Source organism: Scyliorhinus torazame, chromosome 15 (assembly GCF_047496885.1).
Source record: "Scyliorhinus torazame isolate Kashiwa2021f chromosome 15, sScyTor2.1, whole genome shotgun sequence".
Taxonomy (NCBI): Eukaryota; Metazoa; Chordata; class Chondrichthyes; order Carcharhiniformes; family Scyliorhinidae; genus Scyliorhinus; species Scyliorhinus torazame.
In genome coordinates, this window is record NC_092721.1 from 51,057,783 (window position 1) to 51,084,254 (window position 26,472).

General features: G+C 47.2%; 1 protein-coding gene and 1 long non-coding RNA gene across 3 annotated transcripts in view; one reads left to right on the plus strand and one right to left on the minus strand.

Moving 5' to 3' along the window:
* The window catches only part of gpr180 (G protein-coupled receptor 180), a 291,090-nt gene that overhangs the window by 234,359 nt on the left and 30,259 nt on the right, over nucleotides 1-26,472 (plus strand). For both annotated transcript variants that reach the window (XR_011935125.1, XM_072476231.1), the window contains exon 7: nucleotides 15,847-16,038. Coding sequence is in view for 1 of the 2 variants with exons in the window: in XM_072476231.1 (XP_072332332.1) it covers nucleotides 15,847-16,038 (192 nt within the window). In the remaining variant the exon portion in view is untranslated. The remainder of the gene's footprint in view (nucleotides 1-15,846; nucleotides 16,039-26,472) is intronic.
* The window catches only part of LOC140391591 (uncharacterized), a 47,024-nt gene continuing 37,671 nt past the window's right edge, over nucleotides 17,120-26,472 (minus strand). The window contains exons 3-4 of the long non-coding RNA XR_011935126.1: nucleotides 17,914-18,250; nucleotides 17,120-17,722 (exon numbers count right to left, since the gene is read on the minus strand). This is a non-coding gene — a long non-coding RNA (uncharacterized lncRNA). The remainder of the gene's footprint in view (nucleotides 17,723-17,913; nucleotides 18,251-26,472) is intronic.

Here is a 26,472-nt window from a genome sequence, read left to right on the forward strand (position 1 = left end):
AGAGGTCAGAGGTAGGTTCTTTACGCAAAGAGTAGTGAGGCCGTGGAATGCCCTACCTGCTACAGTAGTGAACTCGCCAACATTGAGGGCATTTAAAAGTTTATTGGATAAACATATGGATGATAATGGCATAGTGTAGGTTAGATGGCTTTTGTTTCGGTGCAACATCGTGGGCCGAAGGGCCTGTACTGCGCTGTATTGTTCTATGTTCTATGTCCTTTCTGATGGAACCTGCACCATGTTTGTTGAATGTTTGTTCGTAAGTGTTAACGTTAAGTGTTGTTCGTAAACTCGAAAGTTTTCACGGCCCCACGTCACCACTCCTTTGACGCCCAATGGCTGTTAGAGGAACCAGTTTATCCCCAGACAATAGTTCAGAGGAACTAGTTTATCGACAGAACACGACGCATAGTTGCTCTGCTAATTCGAGAGGCAGCCCCCACGACGACCACATTCTTATCCGTTCTTGTCGGTTGCTCAGGCAGTGGCGAAATGGCAATGGTCCCCGACCTGCCTGAGGACCCCACTCTGGTCAGCCACGCTCGGGTAGAGCACATACGGCACTGATCACCGTCCTACCCGGGGATCCCACCCATTTCTTACCTGCCGCGGGTTGCTTCCCTATGCTATTTACATCCTCAAACACTGCGATGGTAAATCAGACAGGCTGCGAGACGGCTCGCAGTACAGCAGTATTTCTCTTAGATGTCTAGTCCAAATATTTGTTTTTTTTTTAAATGAGGGAGTCACAGGTGGTGACCAATTATAAAGGGAAATTAGCAATAAAGGACAGACAGACAGACACACGAGATCTTAAGCAAGATAATAACAGAAATTATGCTTCTGTTCACAAAACTCCAGGAACCCCAGAGGAAGACAAAGAAGAAGACCAACAAGGATGAAGACAGCCTTCGTGTTCACATGGATCTTAGCGGGATCCCTTCAGTTGCGCGCGGACACTATCCCCCTGACCACTACCACACAAACCATAAATAATTCCCACCCCTGCAATACACGGAACCCTGAGATAACTAGCCCAGCAACAACTAGCAATACCCCAACCTGGTGTGATAAGTTTATCACCTGGTACTCACTCTCCTATGTAGTCGAAGCACTCTTAGTGCTGGCGATACTTTGCAGTGTCGTGCAAACGTTTAGAGTTAGGAAATGGCGAAAGAGAGCATATCGCTCTCGCACCCGGTATACAGGTTTAGGTCCCCCATTTTCGAATTTCACCAGACCCCCGAACTCATTGGGACGGATTAAAATGCATCCATTTTCTTTATGTATTCTGTGGAATAAAGAGATGTAAACCTCTGTGTCTGACTGCCAGACCAGAGAAATTTGTGTGCTGCTATTTTGTACAGGTTAAGATGTATAGTTTTTTGGATTGGAGAATCTTTCTCCTTTGGCTTTGGCTCTCAGCGAAGAGAGAGACCTGCCTAGCAGCTACAGCAGACCAAGTAAGTTCCAAGTCAACACACGCTACGAGATAGACACTCCTAGTTGCTACCCTGTAAACAGCTCAACCCAGCAGCCTCAGAACCGAGCAACGGCCATTGTTCCTTTGACTGAGTGGGCACCCGAAGCTAAGTATAGGCTTTAGCAATAGTGGTAGTTTAGTTTGTAGAGTTTATGCATGAGTAGATTTGACTGTGTGTAAACAAATGAGCATTGCTTTTGAACTTACTAACTGGTGTATCGAGTCATTGATCAGTATTCGGTTCTGAACCTTGTGGCGGTGTCAAAAGATACCTGCCGACTCTTGAGCAAACATTAAACAGAGCCAAATTAAGAAACAGCCAAAGTTAGCAACACATCACTCTTCACTAGACTTTCCAACCTTACCTTATATAATGGAACACTACTCTTCTCACCCTGAATTCCACATATTGCCACCTTTTCTGGCAACATTATTCCCAAACTACATGATTCCTCATCTCTTACCATTAAAGATTGACTAGCTCCTGTATCTCTTAAAATTGTGACTTCTTTACCTGCTCCTCCTGATACATGAGTAAACTTTACCCACACAAGTAATTTATTTAACGACATCTGGCACCTTCTTATCAACCACCTCTTGATCAGGCTGTACAATCTTTTGCACCTCCTTCGCTTCACTTGGCTTCCCTTTACCACTTGGAAAACCCCACTGTCTTATCCTGTTTTACCACATCAGCCTTCCCAGTGCTTTTCTTCAACCACCAACACTGTGACTTTATATGGCCTAGTTTATTGCAGTGAAAACATTTGAAACTTTTCATTTCTTTTCCACCTTCCTGGATTTATTTTTTAATCTGAGGTACACTCTCCTTATTATCTCCTATCAGATCACCTTTACCTCTACCACTTGAGTATTTCTCATGTCCCCAGTTTCTATCCCTCACAGCTGAAACTGATGTCGTAAACCAAACTTTGATTTATGAACTAATTCATAATCATCTGCCATTTCTGCTGCTAATCTCGCAATTTTAACCCTCTGCTCTTCCACATGAGTTCTCACAACATCAGGAATTGAATTTTTAAACTCCTCGAAAAGTATAATTTCTCTGAGAGCTTCATACGTTTGGTCTATTTTCAAAGCCCTTATCCACCTATCAAAATTACTCTGATCCTTTCAAACTCCATGTATGTTTAACCAAGTTCTTTCCTTAAATTTCTAAACCTTTGACTGTCGACTTCAGGCACTAGTTCATATGCACCGAAGATGGATTTTTTCACCTTCTCATACATTCCAGATACCTCCTCCGGTAGTGATGCAAACACTTCACTAGCCCTACCTACCTGCTTTGTTTGAATCAGTAATACCCACATGTCCTGTCGCCATTTCATTTGTTTAGCCACCTTCTCAAATGAAATGAAAAAGGCTCCTACCTCCTTCTCGTCAAACCTTGGCAATGCATGGACATATTTAAATAGATCCCCACCAAGCCTTCGACTTTGACGCACTTTATCTTTAGCCTCATCACTATCCTCAAACTGTACATTTCCCTTTAAATCCGCCAATCTTAACTGACTGTCATGTTTCATGGCCATTTTCCGAAGCTCAAACTCTCTCTCTCTCTCTCTCTTTTTCCTCTCTCTCTTTTGTATTCAAGCTGCTTTAATTCATTCTCATGTTCCGTTTGTTTAATTTGTAACTGAATTTTTGCTATTTCCAATGAGTCAGACTGTATCTCAGGCAATTCTAAGTGCTTAGCCACTGCCATAATTACCTCATCTTTTCACATTTTGTCAGGTAATGTTAACTGCAATGTTTTTGACAAATCTAACAGTCTGCTTTTAGTCTCTGTCCGTAAAGTACTGCGTGTGACCGTCTCCACCCCCAAAAAATTCAGAGCCTCTGAACGAGCCATTGTCCACAACACACTCCCTACTTAAACTGAAATACCACACCTGGAAATCAACCACAGTATGCCCACCCCTCACTGTCTTTAAGTTCGCAAAGCCAATCCAATAGCTAGATTATTATCACCCTCGAGCCCCCAGTTTGTTATGGGCCAGAGTTTAGAGAACCCCAAAGTGTATCATGGAGTTCACCTGACTGACAACTTTTAATCGATTGTGGTATGGGGAGCACACGGCCCACTCTACAGGTGTGGTACAGCAGAAATCAAAATCTATTTTTTAAAGCAAAACAATGTTTATTCTATGAACTCTAGTTAACTTTTTTAAAACATACAGTGAACATCTTAGCAACCATTAATTCAAATACAACCCCCCCCCCCACCAAGGAATACAACACTAGGTAATCCTTAAGCTTTCCTTTTAACATCCATAAGACTTTTAAAAAACTTTTAACAGAAGCACATCAGGTTTAAATTCACTGCTGAGAACAGTTTTCAGTCTGAATTCTCCAAATGAAGAGATAGTCTTTACATGGCAGAGGGAACAACATTACACCTTCTGTGGCTGACTGCAGCTCCAACACTAAAACAAAACCCCCAAAACGCTGACACAGCCAAGCTTTTCTGAAAGTGAAACTAAAAAGCAGAGCCATAGCTCAGCTCCACACACACTCTGACGTCACTGCAGTAACTTTAGCAGATGACCATTTCTTAAAGTGACCTTCTCATGACAGTGGTAAGAGCGGGAAGGTTGAGACCTGCCTGCGCAGGAAATCTCGTGCCTAAACGCATTTCCAACCCCAGTTCGAATTTCTCCTCGAACTCCCTCAGGCTGTGGAAGCTCCCCTCTATAAACAGATCTCCCATCCTCTCGATCCCTGCTCTCTGCCATCTCCGGAACCCTCCATCTAGCCACCCTGGGGCAAACTGGTGATTATTGGAGATCAGACCGATGCTCCCTCTACTCCCACATGTTTCCTCCATTACCCCCAGACTCTCAGGGCCGCTACCACCATGGAGCTGGTGGAGTACCGTGCCGGCGGGAATGGCAGAGGCGCCGTTACCAATGCCCCCAAACTAATGCCCTTACATGATGCCGCCTCTACTCGCTCCCACATCGACCCCCCCACCACCCACTGCCTAATCATGGCTATGTTCGCCGTCCAAAAATAATTACTAAAGTTCGGCAGTGCCAGTCTGCCCTCCACCAGGCTGCGTCCAGCATCCCCTTTTTTACTGGCGGGGTCTGACCCGTCCATACAAAGCCAGAGATCACCTTATTGGCCCTTTTGAAGAAGGTCCGCGGAATAAAGATGGGGAGACACTGAAACACAAACCGGAATCTCGGGAGGACCGTCATTTTCACTGTCTGTCCCCTCCCAGCCAGTGACACCAGCCAATGTCCCACCTTCGGAAATCTTCCTTCATTTGGTCTACTAGTCGGGTCAGATTTAACTTGTGTAGCCGTTCCCATTCCCGTGCCACCTGGATGCCTAGGTATCGAAAGCTTCCCCCTACCACTCTAAACGACAGCTCTCCCAATCACCTCTCCTGCCCCCTTGCCTGGATCGCGAACATCTCACTTTTCCCCATGTTCAATTTATAACCCGAAAACCGGCCAAATTACCCCAGAATCCTCATAATTTCTTCCATCCCTTCTAGTGGGTCCGAAACATATAGGAGCAGGTCATCTGCGTACAACGAGACTGTGTTGCACCCCTCCCCAGACCAGCCCCTTCCAGCCCTTGAGGCTCTCAACACAATTGCCAGTTTCCCCATGTTCAATTTATATCCCGAAAACCGGCCAAATTCCCCAAGAATCCTCATAATTTCTTCCATCCCTTCTAGTAGGTCCGAAACATATAGGAGCAGGTCATCTGCATGTAGCGAGACTCTGTTGCACCCCTCCCCAGACCAGCCCCTTGAGGCTCTCAACACAATTGCCAGCGGTTCTATGGCCAACGCAAACAGCAGTGGGGAGAGGAGGCATCCCTGCCTTGTCCCCTGATGTGGCCTGAAATATCCCGATGTCAACCTGTTCGTCCGTACACTCGCCACGGGAGCCTGATACAGCAGTCAAACCCAGACGATGAAGCCCCGTCCAATTCCAAACCGTCCCAGTACCTCCCACAGATAGGCCCATTCCACCCGATCAAATGCCTTCTCTGCATCCATTGCGACCACTGCCTCTACGTTTCTCCCCTCTGGGGGCATCATAATCATATTCAGCAACCTTCTAACGTTGGCCGCCAACTGCCTACCCTTAACGAATCCCGTCTGGTCCTCCCCAGTCACATCCGGAACGGAGTCTTGAATCAGTCTTGAAAAGCGGACAAGATGTTGGACAGTTTGGCATCTACATTTAATAGGGAGATCGGTCTGTAGAACATAGAACATTACAGCGCAGTACAGGCCCTTCGGCCCTCGATGTTGCGCCGACCTGTGAAACCACTCTAAAGCCCATCTACACTATTCCCTTATCGTCCATATGTCTATCCAATGACCATTTGAATACCCTTAGTGTTGGCGAGTCCACTACTGTTGCAGGCAGGGCATTCCACACCCTTACTACTCTCTGAGTAAAGAACCTACCTCTGACATCTGTCTTATATCTATCAGCCCTCAATTTAAAGGTGCGTTCCCTCGTGCTAGACATCACCATCCGAGGAAAAAGGCTCTCACTGTCCACCCTATCCAATCCTCTGATCATCTTGTATGCCTCAATTAAGTCACCTCTTAACCTTCTTCTCTCGAATGAAAACAGCCTCAAGTCCCTCAGCCTTTCCTCATCAGATCTTACCTCCATACCAGGCAACATTCTGGTAAATCCCCTCTGCACCCTTTCCAATGCTTCCACATCCTTCCTATATTGAGGCGACCAGAATTGCACGCAATACTCTAAATGCGGCCGCACCAGAGTTTTGTACAGCTGCAACATGACCTCATGGCTCCGAAACTCAATCCCTCTACCAATAAAAGCTAACACACCGTACACCTTCTTAACAACCCTCTCAACCTGAGTGGCAACTTTCAGGGATCTATGTACATGGACACCGAGATCTCTCTGCTCATCCACACTGCCAAGAATCTTACCATTAGCCCAGTACTCTGTCTTCCTGTTATTCCTTCCAAAATGAATCACCTCACACTTATCTGCATTAAACTCCATTTGCCACCTCTCAGCCCAGCGCTGCAGCTTATCTATGTCCCTCTGTAACTTGTAATATCCTTCCGCACTGTCCACAACTCCACCGACTTTAGTGTCATCTGCAAATTTACTCACCCATCCTTCTACACCCTCCTCTTGGTCATTTATAAAAATGACAAACAGCAGTGGTCCCAAAACAGATCCTTGTGGTACACCACTAGTAACTGGACTCCAGTCTGAACACTTCTCATCAACCACCACCCTTTGTCTTTTTCCAGCTAGCCAATTTCTGATCCAAACTGCTAAATCTCCCTGAATCCCATGCTTCCGTATTTTCTGCAGTAGCCTACCGCGGGGAACCTTATCAAACGCTTTACTGAAATCCATATACACCACATCAACTGCTTTACCCTCATCCACCTGTTTGCTCACCTTCTCAAAGAACTCAATAAGGTTTGTGAGGCACTACCTACCCTTCACGAAACCATGTTGACTATGTCTAATCAAATTATTCCTTTCCAGATGATTATATACTCTATCTCTTATAAACCTTTCCAAGATTTTGCCCACAACAGAAGTAAGGCTCACTGGTCTATAGTTACTGAGGTTGTATCTACTCCCCTTCTTGAACAAGGGGACAACATTTGCTATTCTCCAGTCTTCTGGCACTATTCCTGTTGACAGAAATGACTTAAAGATCAAAGCCAAAGGCTCAGCAATCTCCTCCCTAGCTTCCCAGAGAATCCTAGGATAAATCCCATCCGGCCCAGGGGACTTATCTATTTTCACCCTTTCTAGAATTGTTAACACCTCCTCCTTATGAACCTCAAGCCCTTCTAGTCTAGTAGCTTGAATCTCAGTATTCTCCTCGACAACATTGTCTTTTTCCTGTGTGAATACTGACGAAAAATATTCATTTAGCACCTCTCCTATCTCCTCGGACTCCAAGCACAACTTCCCACTATTGTCCTTGACTGGCCCTACTCTTGCCCTAGTTATTCTTTTATTCCTGACATATCTATAGAAAGCTTTAGGGTTATCCTTGATCCTACCTGCCAAAGACTTCTCATGTCCCCTCCTGGCTCTTCTTAGCTCTCTCTTTAGGTCCTTCCTAGCTAACTTGTAACTCTTGAGCGCCCTTACTGAACTCATCTTTACATAAGCCTCCTTCTTCCTCTTAACAAGTGTTTTGACTGCCTTAGTGAACCACGGTTCCTTTCCTCGACCACTTCCTCCCTGCCTGACAGGTACATACTTATCAAGGACACGCAGTAGCTGTTCCTTGAACCAGCTCCACATTTCCATTGTGCCCATCCCCTGCAGTTTTCCTCTCCATCTGATGCATCCTAAGCCTTGCCTCATCGCATCATAATTGCCTTTCCCCCAGATATAACTCTTGCCCTGCGGTATATACCTTTCCCTTTCCATCACTAAAGTAAACGTAATCGAATTGTGGCCACTATCACCAAAGTGCTCCCCTACCTCCAAATCTAACACCTGTCCTGGTTGATTACCCAGTACCAAATCCAATACGGCCTCGCCTCTCGTTGGCCTATCTACATACTGTGTCAGGAAACCCTCCTGCACACATTGGACAAAAACAGACCCATCTAAAGTACTCGAACTATAGCGTTTCCAGTCAATATTTGGAAAGTTAAAGTCCCCCATAACAACTACCCTGTTGCTTTCGCTCCTATCCAGAATCAGGACCCGCATAGCTCCGGGTCCTTATCCCGCTTCAGGATCAATGAGATAGTGACCTGTGGCATCGTCGGGGGCAGCCCCCCTCTCTCCCTTGCCTCATTAAATGTCCTCATCAGCAGCGATCCCAGATAATTTTTTGTACAACTCCACTGGGTACCCGTCCGGTCCCGGGGCTTTGCCCAACTGCATGGCCTTCAGCCCTTCTGCTATTTCTTCCAATCCGATTGGGGCCCCCAGCCCTTCTACCAACCCTTCGTCAACCTTCGGGAACCTCAGCCCTCCTAAGAATTGCCTCATCCCCTCCGGCCCAGCTGGGGGTTCCGACTCGTACAGCCTGCTGTAAAACTCATTAAACGCCTTATTAAACCCTGCTGAATCTCTGACGAGGTTCACATCCCTGTCCCTTACTTTCCCGATCTCCCTGGCTGCCTCCCTCTTTCTGATCTGCTGTGCAAGCATTCTGCTGGCCTTCTCTCCATATTCATAAATCGCCCCCCATGCCTTCCTCAGCTGCTCCACCGCCTTCCCTGTAGTTAACAAGCCAAACTCCGCTGTAGCCTCCGTCGTTCCCTTAAAAGCCCTGCCTCTGGGGTCTCCGCATAACTCCTGTCGACCTCAAGTATTTCAGTCGGTCCATCTCTGCTCTGTCTGCCTTCTCCCTGTGGGCCCGTAGCGAGATCAGCTCCCCTCTAACCACCGCCTTCAGCGCCTCCCAGACCATTAACCAGCCGAGACTTCCCCCGTATCATTAACTTCCAGATAGTTCTGGATACATTTGAAATGAAATGAAAATCGCTTATTGTCACAAGTAGGCTTCAAATGAAGTTACTGTGAAAAGCCCCTAGACGCCACAATCCGGCACCTGTTCGGGGAGGCTGGTACGGGAATTGAACCCGCGCTGCTGGCCTGCTTTAAAAACCAGCTGTTTAGCCCTGTGCTAAACCAGCCCCTAATCTCTCTTCTTCACCCGCCCACACATATTCTCATCCGCTAAAAGTCCGACATCCAATCTCCAGTGCCGCCGTTGGCCACCCTCCTTGCTCATCTGTAGGTCAACCCAGTGCAGGGCATGATCCGAGATCATGATCGCTGAATACTCAGTGTCCACTACCCCCTTCAGTAAAGCCCTGTTCAAGATAAAAAAAGTCAATCCGGGAGTACACTTTATACACATGTGAGTCGAAGGAGAACTCCTTCACTCTCGGCCGCCCAAATCTCCATGGGTCCACCCCCCACCCCCCTCCCCATCTGCTCCATATCTTCCTTTAGCTCCTTTGCCATTGCTGGCACCCTGCCTGTCCTTGAGCTCGACATGCCTAGCACTGGGTCAATGACTGTGTTGAAGTCCCCCCCCATGACCAACTTATGCGGATCCAGGTCTGGGATCTTCTCCAACATCCTCCTTTCAAACTCCACATCATCCCAATTTGGCGTTTACACATTCACGAGCACCACCGGCAGCCCATCCAGCTTCCCACCAACGATGATGTAACTGCCTCCCACATCCGCAACTATTCTTCCTGCCTCGAATGACACTCGCTTGTTAATCAGGATCACGACCCTGCTAGTCTTAGAGTCCGACCCATCCCTTCCTTAATCTGATCTGGTCAGTTACTCTAAGATGCGTCTCCTGCAACATTGCCACGTCTGCCTTCAGTCCCCTCAAATTCGCGGACATGCGTGCCCTCTTTACCGGCCCATTTAGCCCTCTTACGTTCCATGTGATCAGCCTGGTTGGGGGGCTTCTCGCCCCCTCTCCGCCGTTCAGCCATCACCTTTCTTGGGCCAGCCTCCAGCCCGTGCCCCATGCATCCGCAGGCCCACCCCCAGGCAGCCTCCGCCCCCGACCCCCCTCTTGTTCCCCAACAAAAGTCCCTCCCCCATCAGCAGAACAGTGCCCCCCCCCCCCCCCCCCAGTAACAGCACTATGCAAACCGCCCCGTTCAACAAGCATAACATCAGCTCACCCCCCACTGCGCTTCTGTGAGCTAGCCCGCCCAGCTAGCTTGGTGGGCCCCGCCCATGACGCCAGACGTTTTCCTATTGTTTCCCCCCCCCCCGCCGGGCTCGGACACACGCATGCAAAAGAAAGCAATCCCAACCCAATTACCCGAAAGAAAATCACAAAGAAAACTCAACATCTAAAATTCACACCTCCATCTCCCATCAGCGCAAGTGCAAATCACACAACCTGCGGCAGGCCCCAAATCAATACAGGAGGCATTACAGATAACGTCCAAAAACTAAAACTTTTTTAACATGAGCGCTGCAGCAAAGTTCAAACAGCTTAGTCCGCTACCAGCCCTTTCCTTCTAGTGAAGTCCATCGCTTCCTCGGGCGACTCAAAATAGAAATGTTGCTCCTCATAAGTGACCCAAAGACAGGCTGGATACAGCAGTCTAAACTTCACCTTCTTCTTGAAAAGAGTCAACTTTATTTGGTTGAACCCCACTCTTCGCTTGGCCACGTACGAGCTCAGATCCTGATATATATGCAGGATGCTGTTCTCCCACTTCTCGCTCCATGTCTGCCTGGTCCTCCGTAAAATACACTCCTTGTCCAGGTACCTGTGGAATCTCACCACTATCGCCCTCTGGGAGTCCCCCACACATGGCTTCCCGCGAGCGCTCTGTGAACCCTGTCCACCTCAAAGGGTCAGGAGAACGTCCCATCCCCCAGTAACGTCTCGAACATGCCCGCTATGTATGCCCCTGCGTCCGCTCCTTTGGATCCCTCCGGGAGACCAACGATTCTCAAGTTCTGCCGGCGGGACCTATTCTCTAGATCCTCCACCTTCTAGAGCCTTTTCTGTTGGGCTCTCAACATCTCCACCTCCAACTCCAAGGCAGCTTGGTGTTCCTCCTGCACAATCAGTGCCTTCTCCACGTTCTGGATCGCCCGATCTTGAGCATCCAGTCTATGTTCCAGCCGCACAATCGATTCCTTAATCGGGTCCAAGCACTCCTGTTTATGCTTGGCGAAGCCCTCCTGTATGAACTGCATTAGCTGCTCCGTCGACCGCTGGGTCGTCAAGCCAGGACTCGGGTCGTCCGCCATGCTTTCTCCCGCTGCAGCCTCAGCCGACGCCTTCTCTGTTCACCTATTCCTTCCTTTGCGAGCACTCCTGGTCCACCTCTCCACGCACTGATGTAGGATTCCTCTTCACAATTGCATCCACCATCAATGTTCCGAATCAAATCCATCAAAAAATCGGGACGAAAGATCCAAAAGTCCGACCCGAGCGGGAGCCACCAAAAGTTTGTGGTAACACCCCCTTTCCTCCTCAAACATCCCCACCATCAGGGATGCCAGCTTATCCCTGAATTTTTTTGGAATATTCCACAGGAAACCCATCTGGCCCTGCCACCTTCCCCGACTGCATCCTCCCAATCACAACTTTTATCTCCTGCTCCACTATCGCTCCTTCTAATGTAGCCCTGTCCCCCTCCCCTAGCCTCGGGTACTCCAGCCCATCTAGAAATTCCTGCATCTCCCGGTCTCACCCAAGTGGCTCTGACCTGCACAACCTCTCATAGAATTCCTCGAAGACCTTGTTAATCAGATCCGGAGCCACCACCAGGTTCCCTGCCCTGCCCCGCATCTGAACCATTTCCCTTGCCGCTGCCTCCCTCCGAAGCTACAGTGCGACTCATTTAAGAAGGAAATAGGGAGAGTACAGCGCCAACGTGATCCAATCAAGAGAAAGGGTGGTACCAACAAATGCCGTGAACCCTGGCCATTGAGGGATGTACAGCATTGAATAAAAATAAAAAGGAAGGCTTATGGCAGATATTAAGGGCTCAAAACAGCAGAATATGGCAAAAGGGAACTTAACAAGAGAATTAAGAGAGCAAAAAGAGGGTATGAAAGGATACAGGCAGGTAAAATAAAGGAAAATCCTAAATTGTTTTACAAGTACATTAAGGGTAAAAGTATAACGAGAGAAAGAGTAGGGCCCATTAAGGGCCACATAGTCATTTGTGGGGGAGCCGGAGGATGTAGGACTTTAAATGAATACTTTGTGTCAATATTTACTTGTGAGAGGGACAGTGTCGGTACAGAAATCAGGGAGACAGACTGTAATAAAATTAAAGAGATTAATATAGACAGAGAGGAGGTTCTGAGTGGTCTGGCAGGCTTAAAAGTAGACAAATGTAAACCAGGTTGTGGAGTGAGGCAAGGGAAGAAATAGCAGGCGCACTGGCAATAATTTTCAGTACCCCTCTGGCCACAAGAGAAGCCAGAGGACTGGAGGATGGCCAATGTGCACGGTAGCACAGTGGGTAGCACTGTTGCTTCACAGTGCCAGGGACCTGGATTTGATTCCCGGCTTGGGTCACTCTCTGTGCGAAGTCTGCACGTTCTCCCCGTATCTGCGTGGATTTCCTCCGGGGGCTCTGGTTTCCTCCCACAAGTACCGAAAGACGTGCTTGTTAGGTGAATTGGACATTCTAAATTCTCCCTGAGTGTACCCCGGCCAGAGTGTGGCGCCTAGGGGATTTTCACAGCAGCTTCATTGCAGTGTTAATGTAAGCCTACTTGTGACACTAATAAAAGATTATTATTATGTGTGGTACCATTATTCAAGAAGGGAGGATGGGATAAACCAGGAAACTACAGGCCAGTCAGTCTCACCTCAATGGTGGGGAAACTATTGGAAGCAATTCTGAGAGGCAGAATTAATCTGCATTTGGAGAGGCAGAGATTAATCAAGAACAGTCGGCATGGTTTTGTTAAGGGGAGGTCATGTCTGACCAACTTGATTGAATTTTTCGAAGAGGTGAAGGAAATGCTTTTGGAGTAGATTACGTGGACTTCAGCAAGGCTTTTGATAAGGTCCTACATGGGAGACTGATAGCAAAGGTAAGAGCTCATGGGATCCAAGGAAATTTGGAAAATTGGATACAGAACTGGCTGAGTGGCAGGAAGCAGAGGGTGATGGTCGAGCATCGTTTTTCTGACTGGAAGCCTGTGTCCAGTGGGGTCCCGCAAGGATCAGTGTTGGGGCCCTTGCTGTTTGTGGTTTATATCAATTATTTAGATATGAATGTTGGAGGAGAGTTGATCAGTAAGGTTGTGGATGATATGAAAATTGGTGGGGTAGTAAATAGTGAGGAGGATAACCTTAGATTACAGGAGGAGCAAAACGGGCTGATCAGTGGCAAATGGAATTCAATCCGGATAAGTGTGAGATAACGCACTTGGGCAGGACTTACAAGGCAACGGAATACATGATAAACGGCAGGACCTTGGGAGCATTGAGGATCAGAGGCACCTTGGTGTGCGTGTACACCTGTCCCTTAAGGTAGCAAGGCAGGTGAATACAGTGGTTAAGAAGGCAAATGGTATAGGTGCCTTTCTTAGTCAAGGTATAGAGTTTAAGAGCAATAATAATAATAATAATCGCTTATTGTCACAAATAGGCTTCAATGAAGTTACTGTGAAAAGCCCCTAGTCACCACATCCCGGCACCTGTTCGGGGAGGCCGGTACGGGAATTGAACCCGCGCTGCTGGCATTGTTCTGCATTACAAGTCAGCTGTTTAGCCCACTGTGCTAAACCAGTGTGCTGAACCAGCAATGAGGTTATGCTGGAACTGCATAAAGCGTTGGTTAGGCCACAGCTAGAGTACTGTGTGTAATTCTGGAATCCACATTATAAGAGGGATGTGATAACATTTGAAAGGGTCCAGAGGACATTTACCTGGATATTACCTGGGCTGGAGAGTTTTAGTTATAAGAACAACAAAGAACAAAGAAATGTACAACACAGGAACAGGCCCTTCGGCCCTCCAAGCCCGTGCCGACCATGCTGCCCGACGAAACTACAATCTTCCACACTTCCTGGGTCCGTATCCCTCTATTCCCATCCTATTCATGTATTTGTCAAGATGCCCCTTAAATGTCACTATCGTCCCTGCTTCCACCACCTCCTCCGGTAGCGAGTTCCAGGCACCCACTACCCTCTACGTAAAAAACTTGCCTCGTACATCTACTCTAAACCTTGCCCCTCTCACCTTAAACCTATGCCCCCTAGTAATTGACCCCTCTACCCCGGGGAAAAGCCTCTGACTATCCACTCTGTCTATGCCCCTCATAATTTTGTAGACCTCTATCAGGTTGCCCCTCAACCTCCTTCGTTCCAGTGAGAACAAACCGAGTTTATTCAACCGCTCCTCATTGCTAATGCCCTCCATACCAGGCAACATTCTGGTAAATCTCTTCTGCACCCTCTCTAAAGCCTCCACATCCTTCTGGTAGTGTGCCGACCAGAATTGAACACTATACTCCAAGTGTGGCCTAACTAAGGTTCTATACAGCTGCAACATGACTTGCCAATTCTTATACTCAATGCCCCGGCCAATGAAGGCAAGCATGCCGTATGCCTTCTTGACTACCTTCTCCACCTGTGTTGCCCCTTTCAGTGACCTGTGGACCTGTGCTCCTAGATCTCTTTGACTTTCAATACTCTTGAGGGTTCTACCATTCACTGTATATTCCCTACCTGCATTAGACCTTCCAAAATGCATTACCTAACATTTGTCCGGATTAAACTCCATCTGCCATCTCTCCGCCCAAGTCTCCAAACAATCTGAATCCTGCTGTATCCTCTGACAGTCCTCATCGCTATCCGCAATTCCACCAATCTTTGTGTCGTCTGCAAACTTACTAATCAGACCAGTTACATTTTCCTCCAAATCATTTATATATACTACAAACAGCAAAGGTCTCAGCACTGATCCCTGTGGAACTCCACTGGTCACAGCCCTCCAATTAGAAAAGCATCCTTCCATTGCTACTCTCTGCCTTCTATGACCTAGCCAGTTCTGTATCCACCTTGCCAGCTCACCCCTGATCCCGTGTGACTTCACCTTTTGTACTAGTCTACCATGAGGGACCTTGTCAAAGACCTTACTGAAGTCCATATAGACAACATCCACTGCCCTACCTGCATAAATAATCTTAGTGACCTCCTCGAAAAACTCTATCAAGTTAGTGAGACGCGACTTCCCCTTCACAAAACCATGCTGCCTCTCACTAATACGTCCATTTGCTTCCAAATGGGAGTAGATCCTGTCTCGAAGAATTCTCTCCAGTAATTTCCCTACCACTGAAGTAAGGCTCACCGGCCTGTAGTTCCCTGGATTATCCTTGCTATCCTTATGAAGAGAGATTGGTTAGACTTGGATTGTTTTCCTTGGAGCGGAGGAAACTGGGGTCATGATTCAGATATATAAAATTATGAGGAGCATAGCGTAGACAGGAAGATGCTTTTCCCTTTGGTGGAGGGGTCAATGACCAGGGGGCATAGATTTGATGTAAGGGGCAGGAGTTTAGAGGGAATGAGGAAAAGTCATTTTACCTAGAGGGTGATGGGACTGTGAAACTTGCTGCCTGAAAGGGTGGTGGTGGCAGAGACCCTCATATCATTTAAGAAGTATTTAGATGTGCACATCCCAAGGCATACAAGGCAATGGAAATGGGATTAGAATAGCTTGGGGTGTGTTTTTGACCGGCACAGACTTGATGGGCCTAAGGGCCTTTTCTATGCAGCATGACTTTGTGACTCTAAATATAGAATTTTTTTTCTTTCTTAATATTTTCAGTAAATATCTGTTTAATTTTTGCCTCTGCCTTATTTTTACAGGGTATTTTATTGCTTTGGGAACAGTTTGAAGCTACTGATCACCATAGCTACCATGCACATCAGAGCATGGCAGCTCTCCTGCTCATTGCTTTACGGGTGTGTCTAGCCCTGCTCTTAGCCTCAAGTCTTTACCAGATCATTACCATGGAACGAAGTGCACTTAAGAGAGATTTCTACATCAGCTTTGCTAAGGTAGGTATGAGTTGTTATGATCAGCATCTGAGCTAAGTTGTTAACCTCATATTCCATTTGAATTAAGTCAGTTGGAGGATTCTGTGGCCAATGGAAATAAATCATGCACCTCTGAGGAAAACATTAACAATGATGTTAGATATTCAATGCATGCCATAGTTCCTAATTTACTCAGATTAACATTGATAATTATAATTCAATTACTGATTTGAGTAGTAATGTTATCCAGATCTATTTTAAGCACATTTACTCCAGAGGAACTTGCGGATGGAACCTTTGCCTCCCTGATAATGGCCCTGCTTGCCAACTATGTATGAGGGAGTGTCAGTTAGGACGGGAGCAGCACTTTCAAATTTAGGGCATCCTTAAAAACATAGATTTCTACCCATATTAGACAGGACAGACAAAGTCAATCTCAGCAAGGAAGAAATGTATAATTAGAAGCAATCATTCCCACGCATACCGGTGCCTTGGCTATAAGTAACAAGACAAAAATTTGGAGACTTCTTTACCATTCCAAGTCTACCTTATGATGTGGAGATGCCGGCGTTGGACTGGGGTGAGCACAGTAAGAAGTCTTACAACACCAGGTTAAAGTCCAACAGGTTTGTTTCGATATCACTAGCTTTCGGAGCGCAGCTCCTTCACCTGAGGAAGGGGCTGTGCTCCAAAAGCTAGTGATATCGAAACAAACCTGTTGGACTTTAACCTGGTGTTGTAAGTCTATCTTAGGCAGTATGTAACAGAGAATCAGATTCTGATGTACATGTGTGATTTGCAGTGCTTCCATTTCCTCAGTCAAGCATAACATTTTAACAGAAATCACTGCCAGTTTGTGCATTTTCTTTATTTCATAGAATCTATGATTCTATGAAATAAAGAAAATGCACAAACTGGCAGTGATTTCTGTTAAAATGTTATGCTGATGTCTGCTGAAAGAAGACAATATAAAAGGAAAGAAAGCAGGAAAAACAAAGGTGTGGGATGAGGTGACTCTACTCTTATGCTGAAATGATGTTTGAATATTTGTAAACTGCTAGTCAGTCCTGGAGAAAATATATCTTCATACATCCTCACTGTGTGTATACCCAATCCTCCATTTAATTCAGGCAAAACTTTGCACATAATGTACGAAAAAGATAAAACACATGAAGGAAACACTCCAACAATAGTTCAACCATCAGTATTTGGATTTCTGAACCTACTAGATGGGTTCAAGCAGTCATAATTATTTATCTAAATTCTGAATTTTGCAGCATTAAAAGTACAAGGGTGCGATTCTCCGGAAAGGTTTGTAAGTAGGGCGGCACGGTGACATAGTGGTTAGCACTGCTGCCTCACAGTTCCAGGGACCCGGGTTCAAGCCCAGCCTCAAATGACATGTGTGTGGAGTTTGCACTTTCTCCCCGTGTCTGCGTGGGTTTCCGCCGGGTGTTCCAGTTTCCGACCACAGTCCAAAGAAGACAGGCCCCAAGATTCGGCGATGGAGACCTGGAGAGGCTCCTCAACGCAGTGGAGGCCAGGAGGGATGTCTTGTTTCCCCGAGGGTCCTGGAGGGTGAACCACAGGGATGAGGTGGCAGCGGCTGTAAACTCGGGGAGTGTGACCAGGGGGACTGGCCTCCAGTGTTGTAAGACGGTCAACAGCCAGGCAGCGTGGGTGAGTTGACACCAACGTCCAAGTTCTGCGGTTGGGAAAAGAAACATTGTAGCTGTGATGATCGGTATCTTAAAACTGTTCTCAATCTAATAAAATGAATTGAAAAATAAGGCAGAGGCAAAAATTAATTAGATATTTACTGAAAATATTAAAATAGTATTAAAATCAAATTGTCATCCAAATCAAAGAAATGTAGAGAATTATTTCTCTATATACCTTTTCTGTTATCAGCATGAGGTTTTATCCACCTCGGAAGCATTTCTCTTACAGTAGTCTAATCCAGGAACAGTGCATGCGTCATCATTTTACAAAGCAGGTGCTCACAGAAATCTGCTCCGTTTTGCAGGCATACCTGCAGCCTCAGAGCAGGGCAAGGATGGTGCTGCCAGATCTGTGAAGGTTACTGTGGCCATGAATTTATCTGTTTTGGGATCGTTCGAGGCTGGAGGGGTGTTGGAAATAGCAAGTACTCATAGGATTGGAAGTCTGGTTTTCTCAGTTTGCTAGATGGCTTGTTTGGGTTCCATTCCTGGTCTGCCTCTTCGTCTTGCCCCTGAAAATGGAAGACCATGACAATCCATTGTCAAAAACTACCAAGAAAGGCTTCTCCGGATGAAGCATCAGCAAGCAATGACCGAAGGCCCTGCCTTTGGGCAGAGAACGCATGAATCAATGAGACTCATCGGATTACAAAGGTCTCATAGGACAGTCCCTAATGTCAGTTACTCACTAACCAATCAACTCACCACTTTCCTCTGTGCATCCAAGAATTAACTGTCTTTTCCTTGGTTCTCTGAAAATCACCCAACTTGGGTCAGATCCAGTCAACGCCTATACCGGGCAGAATACAGCCTTTTGGCCAATTCATTGGCCACCAGTCAACCAATCGAACCAAGTCCCACCGATCTCTCGGGTGCAGAAAAGTCTAACTTCTGCTGTCCGAAGGCAAGCACAGTATTCTCTTTTGTAATTTTTGAGTTCCTCGCTTCCCCTGCTTGCCTGAAAAATATATGTCCATTAAATATCAATGGAACAAAATGATAATAGCAAAAATAAAGAAAGGAGATAAAGGAATCAACAGGCAAGGCCCTTAAAGTAGTATACAGATTTCCAATGTCATAGGAATTTCTTGTCGCAAGTTAATCCAGTGTTTATTTACGCAGTAATCTTCCTGTCTTTTGCAAGACTGCCTTGGTTATTTTCCAAGCCATGCAGTGTTCTGGCTTTTGTGTTTGTGTTGTGCATCAAGTAGACTTTGCTTTTTGCTTCAATGACAAACGTGATCCTTGTGAATATGTCTCAAACCAGTCTTTTTGTGGATTCCATTTTTACCAAATTTTGCTGCTGTGTCATAAATGATTGAACTCAGCGACTTGCAAGCTTCATCAGTATCAGCATTGGCATTTCATGATAAGCCTTTAGTGGAAAGCAGCCATTCGAATGCCAATGCAAAGTGCTGGTGTTTGGCATAATTTCTTGTGCTAGAGATGTTGATATATAGTGGGGGGCAGTATTGGGAGCTGTGAAACTTTTGGGGTTGCACCTTCACGTTGGTGCTGATAAGGGAGTGTCCATTGTCACAACCTGCACTGTTGTGGGTGTGGAGAAAGCTGAGCAGACCAGGTCTTTTACTGATAAGGTCAGGTTTGTGCCAGTGACCAGGGGCGGGATTCTCCGTCAGCGAGATCCTCCGCTTTGCTGGCAGTGCACTCATGCCCGCAGGTTTCCCAATCTCGTGGGGGTGCCCACAATCGCCCCCATTGGTCGGCTGCCAGAACAGAGGGTCCTGTTGCCGGTGGGGGGGGCAACGCGTCCCAGATCTTAATGACACTACAATACCTTGTAGCAACGTTTGCCCTGAAAAAAAGCATTGATGACGCATAGTTTAGCTCCAGCCATTACACGTTGACTTTTATCTTGCCCACCCGATGATGACTGAGGCTCGTTGTGATGAAACGGGTCGCGCATAAGAAATCCAAAGTTCGTAGTTTTGCCAGTGGAGATAATGTTTTAGTGTTGTTACCAGTGGTAGGTGAACCTTTAAAAGCTAGGTTTTGTGGACCTTATCAGATTGAAAGGAAATTAAGTGAGGTGAATTATGTGATTAAAACACCAGATAGAAGGAAGACTCACCGAGTGTGTCATGTGAAATGTTTAAAAGGTACTTTGGAAGGGAAGGAGAGAAAAAGGAGGAGATTTTAATGATTCTGACTCAAAGTGACGAACCAAATCCAGATGACTGTGAATTTGACATACCTCAAATTAAATTGGAAAATGACAATGTTCTTAAAAATTGGTATAAATTGTTGAGTTACCTTCCAGAGGAAAAACGAACTGACCTGAAAGAACTATTGATATCACATGGGCAAGTTTGTGGAGATAAATTGGGAAGTACTAAAATGGCTATTCATGATGCAGATGCGGGAAATGCTGTTCCAATCAAACAACATCCATATGCAGACTTAACCCTTTAAAATTGGCACAGGTTAACAAAGAGATTGAGAGTATGCTTAAAAATGGCATAATTGAGGTGGGTTGCAGCCAGTGGAGCTCACCCATAGTGATGGTACCTAAACCAGACGGTACCCAACGGTTGTGCGTGGACTATAGAAAGATTAATGCAGTTACAAGAACAGACTCATATCCTATCCCATGTTTGGAGGATTGCATTGGGAAAGTGGGACAGTCTGTTTTTATTTCCAAATTGGATTTACTTAAAGGTTACTGGCAGGTACCTTTATCAGAAAGGGCAAAGGATATTTCAGCTTTTGTGACTCCAGATGGTATATACCAATTCAAAGTTAAATGCCATTTGGCATGAAAAACACCCCAGCCACATTTCAACGGTTAACTAACAAAGTTGTTTCAGGATTACCCAATTGTGCGGTATACATCGACGATCTGGTAATTTTCAGCCAGACATGGAAAGACCATTTAAAACATCTGATAGAGTTATTCGATCGACTTCAGGAGGCGGGTTTGGTGACAAACCTAGCCAAAAGTGAATTTGGAAAAGCCCAAATCAATTTCCTTGAGGAGTTTTCGAATACCTCGAGTCAAAGGGAAGTAATACGATTTCTTGGCACGAGTGGATTTGATTGAACATTTGTGCAAATGTTTTGTAGCGTGATTGCTCCACTGATGGACTTGCTTAAGAAACCTCAAAAATTTCAATGGACAGCAGACTTTCGACGGGCATGTGACTGCCTGAAAGCTGTGATAACCAATGCGCATGTGTTGGAGAATTACAAGGATCAGATTGAACTAATGTATCTGACTTTAAAGAGACATGCCGAGGCGTAGAGAATTGTACGGATCGTGCAGATGCCTTCCTGTTCAACGAGACTGTCAATCATGAAGGATTTCAGTTGGAGGAAGAAGAACAGAAACAATTGACTTTATTATTATACCTGTTTGCGTGTGTGCATTTCTTAAAGGATAGTGCAAAGGTGAAAAATGAAACCATCTTGAAGTTGATGGTTTACTTTTTTTTCTTGGGGGGGTGGGGGGGAGGTGTCATGTGAGAGTACCCTTTAAGAAATGAGGATTTAAGAAATGTACCTTTAAGAAATGGAGCTGCTCATGTTACTGGAGTGATGTCAGAGTATGGGTGGAGCTGAGCTCCACTTCTGCTTTTTAGTTTCAGTTTGAGAAAGCTTGGATGTGCCTGTGAGCTGCACTGCTGTTGATCTCTGCCATGAAGGACTATCTCTTAATCATTTGGTGAATTCAGAAGAATTATAAATGTTTTCAGTCTTGAATGTAAACCCTAATGTGCTGGTTTGAAGGTTTGTTAAGTCTTTTGGATGTTAAAAGAACAGCATACAGATTACTTAGTGTTGTATTCTTTGGGGGGTGTATTTGATTTACTGGTTGCGAAGATGTTCACTGTTTTGGAAAGGTTAACTTGAGTTTATAGAATAAACATTGTTTTGTTTTTAAAAAACCACTGGTCCATTTTCTGCTGTACCATACCTGTAGAATGAGCCGGTGCTCTCCAAACCACAATCTATTAAAAGTTGTGGGTCAGGTGAACTCCATGATACACTTTGGGATTCTCTAAACCCTGACCCATAACACCAGTAATACAAAATGGATCTGGGTGGGGGAGGGGTTCTCCCGGTCGGTTTTCGCTGTTGTTGCGCGTTTGCCTCTGCTTCGGCCGCTCGTTGTTTCTTCCTCCTGTACTTTCTCACTCTCTTGCTGTGTTTCTCATAGAACATAGAACATGTCATGGTCGTTGTCATTTCCTTTGCTCTCCTTCCAGTTCCCTCGTCTTCCCCGACCCTCCCCACCCCGGTTCCGCTCTATTGTTCTTTGTCTCCTGTCTTTCCTTCTTTCACCCTCTCTCCCTCCCCCCTCTCCCTCTCCCTCCCTGCAGTTCATCTTTCTTTTCTATTGATTTTACCTACCCCTCTTGCACTGCTCCTCACACCCCCGGGCCTTTCCTCTTTCCTTCTATATTCTCGTGTTTGGCTACTTTCCCCTGGCCCTTGGCTACTTGATTATTTATCAGCCTGTTCGTTGGCCACCAACAGGTCCCGGAACAGTAGGGTGAATGGCTCCCATGTTCTGAAGGAACCATCGTCCGACCCTCGGATGGCGAATTTGATTTTCTCCATTTGGAGAGATTCTGGTAGGTCAGACAGCCAGTCTGCAGCTTTGGGTGGTGCTGCTGATAGCCAGCCAAACAGGATTCTATGGCGGGCGATCAGGGCGGCAAAGGCAAGGACGTCCGTCCTCCTCCCTATGAATAGATCTGGCTGGTCTGATACCCCCGAAGACCGCCACTTTCGGGCATGGCTCCACCCTCACCCCCACCACTTTGGACATTGCCTCGAAGAAGGCAAATACCCAGTGATTCTGGGGCAAAATCAGAACATGTGGGCGTGGTTGGCCGGGGCCCCTTGGCACTGGTCACATCTGTCCTCCACCTCCAGGAAGAACCTACTCATTCAGGTTCATGTTAGGTGAGCTCTATGTACCACCTTTAGTTGCGTTAGGTTGAGTCTTGCACACGGAGAGGTGGAGTTGACCCTATGCAGTGCTTCACTCCAGAATCCCCACCCTATTTCGAGCCCGAAGTCTTCCTCCCGTTTCTTCCTCTTTGTGTTCAGTACAGTATCGGCCCTCTCTACCAGTCGTTCGTACATGTCGCTACAGTTTCCTTTACCTAGAATGTTTGCGTCAAGTAACTCCTGTAGTAGTGTCTGTCGTGGGTACGTCCTTGTCTCCTTCCGCAGGAAATTTTTAAGCTGCAGGTACCTTAGTTCATTGCCTCTAGCTAGCTGAAATCTCTCCGTCAGTTCGTCCATTGTTGTGACCCTGCCATCGGTGTATAGGTCCCTAACTATCAGTGTCCCCCCCATCCTTTCTCCACGTTTTAAAGGTGGCGTCAGTAAACACTGGTATGAACCTATGGTTGCTGCAGATGGGGGCTTTGTCGGACTTTTCGGTCAGGCCGAATTGCTACCGTAGTTGGTTCCAGGTCTGGAGGGTGGCTACCACCGCTGGGCTGCTGCAGTGTTCTTTGGGTGGGGATGGGAGTGCCGCTGTGGCGAGAGCCTGGAGCGAGGCCCCCTGCAGGAGGCTGCCCCTCCCCTTTGTGGGTACACCGGAAAGATCTCGCTTTTTCATGTTGAGTTTGTAGCCCGAGAAGGCACCAAACTCTTTCAGGAGCGCAATGATTCCTTCCATGCTGCTTTGTGGGTCCGAGATGTGGAGGAGCAGGTCATCCGCATAGAGCGAGACTCTGTGCTCTATGCCTCCCCTTTGGATCCCCGTCCAGTTTTTTGCTGTTCTGAGAGCGATCACTACTGTTTCGATCGCTAGGGCGAACAGCAATGGGGACAGTGGGCATCCCTGCCTGATGTCCCTGTGCAGCTGGAAGTACTGGGAGTTGATGTGGTTTGTCCATACGCTCGCCGTGGGAGTGTTGTATAGGAGCTTCACCCAGGAGGTGAACCCTGATCCGAGCCTGAACTGCTCCAGTACCTCTGAGGTACTGCCACTCGATTCTGTCAAAGGCCTTTTCTGCGTCCAGGGAGAGGATCACCTCTGGTGTTCCCTCCCCGGATTGGGTCATTATCACTTCAGCAGGCGCCTGATGTTCGATGTTAGCTGTTTACCTTTGGCAAAGCCCGTTTGATCTTCTGCGACCACCTCTGGTACGCAGTCTTCTAGCCTTTTGGCTAGGATCTTGGCCAATAATTTGGAGTCTACGTTTAGTAGTGAGATGGGTCTGTGTGACCCACGTTCTGTTGGGTCTTTGTCTTTCTTAGGTATTAGCGAGATTGACGCCTGTGTTAGTGTAGGGGGCAGTGTGCTCCTAGCCAGCGAATCTGAACAGATGGCCAGTGCTGGCGCAAATATTTTGTAGAAGTCCGCCGGGAACCCGTCTGATCCCAGTGCCTTCCCCGCCTGCATGGAGCTAATAGTCTCCATGATCTCTCCCAGTGCTAGTGGTGCTTCCAAGCCCCGTTTTCTGTCTTCCCCCACAAGTGGCATGTCCAGTCCATCGAGGATCCGTTTCATCCCCGATTCCCCTGCTGGGGGTTTCGAGGAGTACTGCCCTCGGTAAAAGGCCTCAAAGGTTTTGTTGACTTTTTCTGTTTCTGTTTCTAATGTGCTTCTGTTGTCCCTGATTTGTGCGATCTCTCCAGTAGCTGCCTGCTTTCTCAGCTGGTGTGCCAGTAGGCGGCTGGCTTTGTCTCTGAGTTCGTATCGGGTCCCCCATGCCTGGCGGAATTGGTGCACTGCTTTCCTCGTGGAGAGCAGATCAAAGTCCATTTGTAGCTTTTGCCTCTCTGCCAGGAGCTCTACGGTCGGGGCCTCGGAATATTTAGGGTCTACCTGCAGTCTGTAGTCGACCAGCTTGTGCCTAGCCGTCCTTTCCTCCTTGACTCTTCGCGCGTTGAAGGCGATAATTTTCCCTCTAATCACGGCCTTTAGCGCCTCCCAGAGCGTGGAGGGTGAAACCTCCCTGTTTTGGTTGTTCTACTTCTACTCTGCTGTGGCCTTTTGCTGAAAGCCTTGTCGGCTAATAGGGCAGTATCTAACTTCTATGTGGGGCATTGGGCCCTGCCCATCTCCAACCTCACATCCATATGATGTGGAGCGTGGTGATTGCAATTGCGGAGTATTCCTTTTTGATCAGCCCTGGAAGTGCCATTTTCCCCACCACAAAGAAGTCGATCCTGCTATATACATTGTGTCCTGGGGAGAAGGAGAGCTGCTTCTCCCCAAGGGTCCACCGCCCCCATCTGCTCCATGAACTACCGGAGTTCCTTTGCCATGTTTGAGGTCTTCCCTGTTTTGGGGTTTGACCTGTCTGTCCTTGGGTCCTGTACACAGTTAAATTCCCTCCCCCATGATTAGTTGGTGCGTCGCTATGTCGGGGATTTCCGCCATGGTCTTTTTAATGAATTTTGTGTCTACCCAGTTGGGAGCGTAGATGTTAACGAGTACTACCGGTGCCCCAACCAGGGCCCCGCTAACCATGACTTACCATCCCCTGGGTCCGTAACCGTCTTTGTCGTCTTAAACATCATCCTCTTGCTGTTCAGTATTGCCACCCCATGGCTCTCGTCCCCCCGCTCCTGCGGGATTAACCATACTTATCTGTTGGACGCACCCCTGCACTTCGGGGTTTCCCTTTGTTAGGGGGATGTCCAAGATGGCCGCTGTCACTGCTCTCCCCATGCGGTCGGGCCCCTGCACTCTGTGGTTTCCCTTTATCCAGGGGGCACCCAACATGGCCGCCCACTATGCGTCCGCCACGTGGGTAGGCCCCTGCTCTCCGGGATCTCCCTTCGCCCAGAGACCGTATTGGGTGGTTGCTTGCGCTGCTTCCTTGCTCCGGGCCCCTGGTTGTGGCCCTTTGTATCCTTATTGCTGCTTTCGTTCTAATTTTATTTTTCCTCCCCTCCCTATTCCCCCCGCCGACCCCTCCCTTATCCCCCCTTCCATTTTCCCCTCTTTTGTCCCCCTTTCCCTTGCTCCTATCCCCGTTTGTTCCCCTGTCCTTGTGTGGTCCTCCCCACTCCCCCCCTCCCCCCCCGCCCCGGCCTGGCGTCCCCCCTGTTGGGGCCGCGCCGCAGCCCTGCTCTCCTGTGTACGCCCAGCGCTAGCTTTCCTGCTATTATGGTGACCCCCCTGCCTGGAATAACTGTCTCGCTTATCCCTCGCCCACTCTGTGGTTACTGCCCGTTCTTTCCCCGTCTTACCCTGCACACCTCTCACTTGCCACTTCACTCCCCCTTCTCCGCTGCGCTCGTTCTTTCGTACTAGGCCGCGGTTTCCCACCTGAAGCGATCCCTCGGGTAGTGGTTTGCTTTATGTCGTTCAGGGTGTGTATTGTTGGGGAATTGATGCACGATCAATTGCACAAAGACTAATGTTGGGTACAACTGTGGCTTTATTGTTGCTCTTATTAGCCTTAGTTTTATTAGCTCTAATTCTGTCACCTTCGCTCACGAGTCGCCAGGTATCTTTCTGATACCGCCACGTAGTTCAAACTCAAGTAATGATTAATAATGCAGCACACCGCTTAGTAAATGTTAAATCAACGATCATTTATTATATACAGCAATAAATACTTATACAATAATCCTACTTCTAGACTATTACCTCCACTAAAGGCCAATACTTAACTTTGGTTGTGGCCCACCAGGTCAGGGAAACGAATGGTCTATCGAATTGGGTCTGGCCTGCGGGATTCAAAAAGGCTGGTACGAGTCGATAGTCTGGAACACCTATCTGGTAGCGATCGCTGGA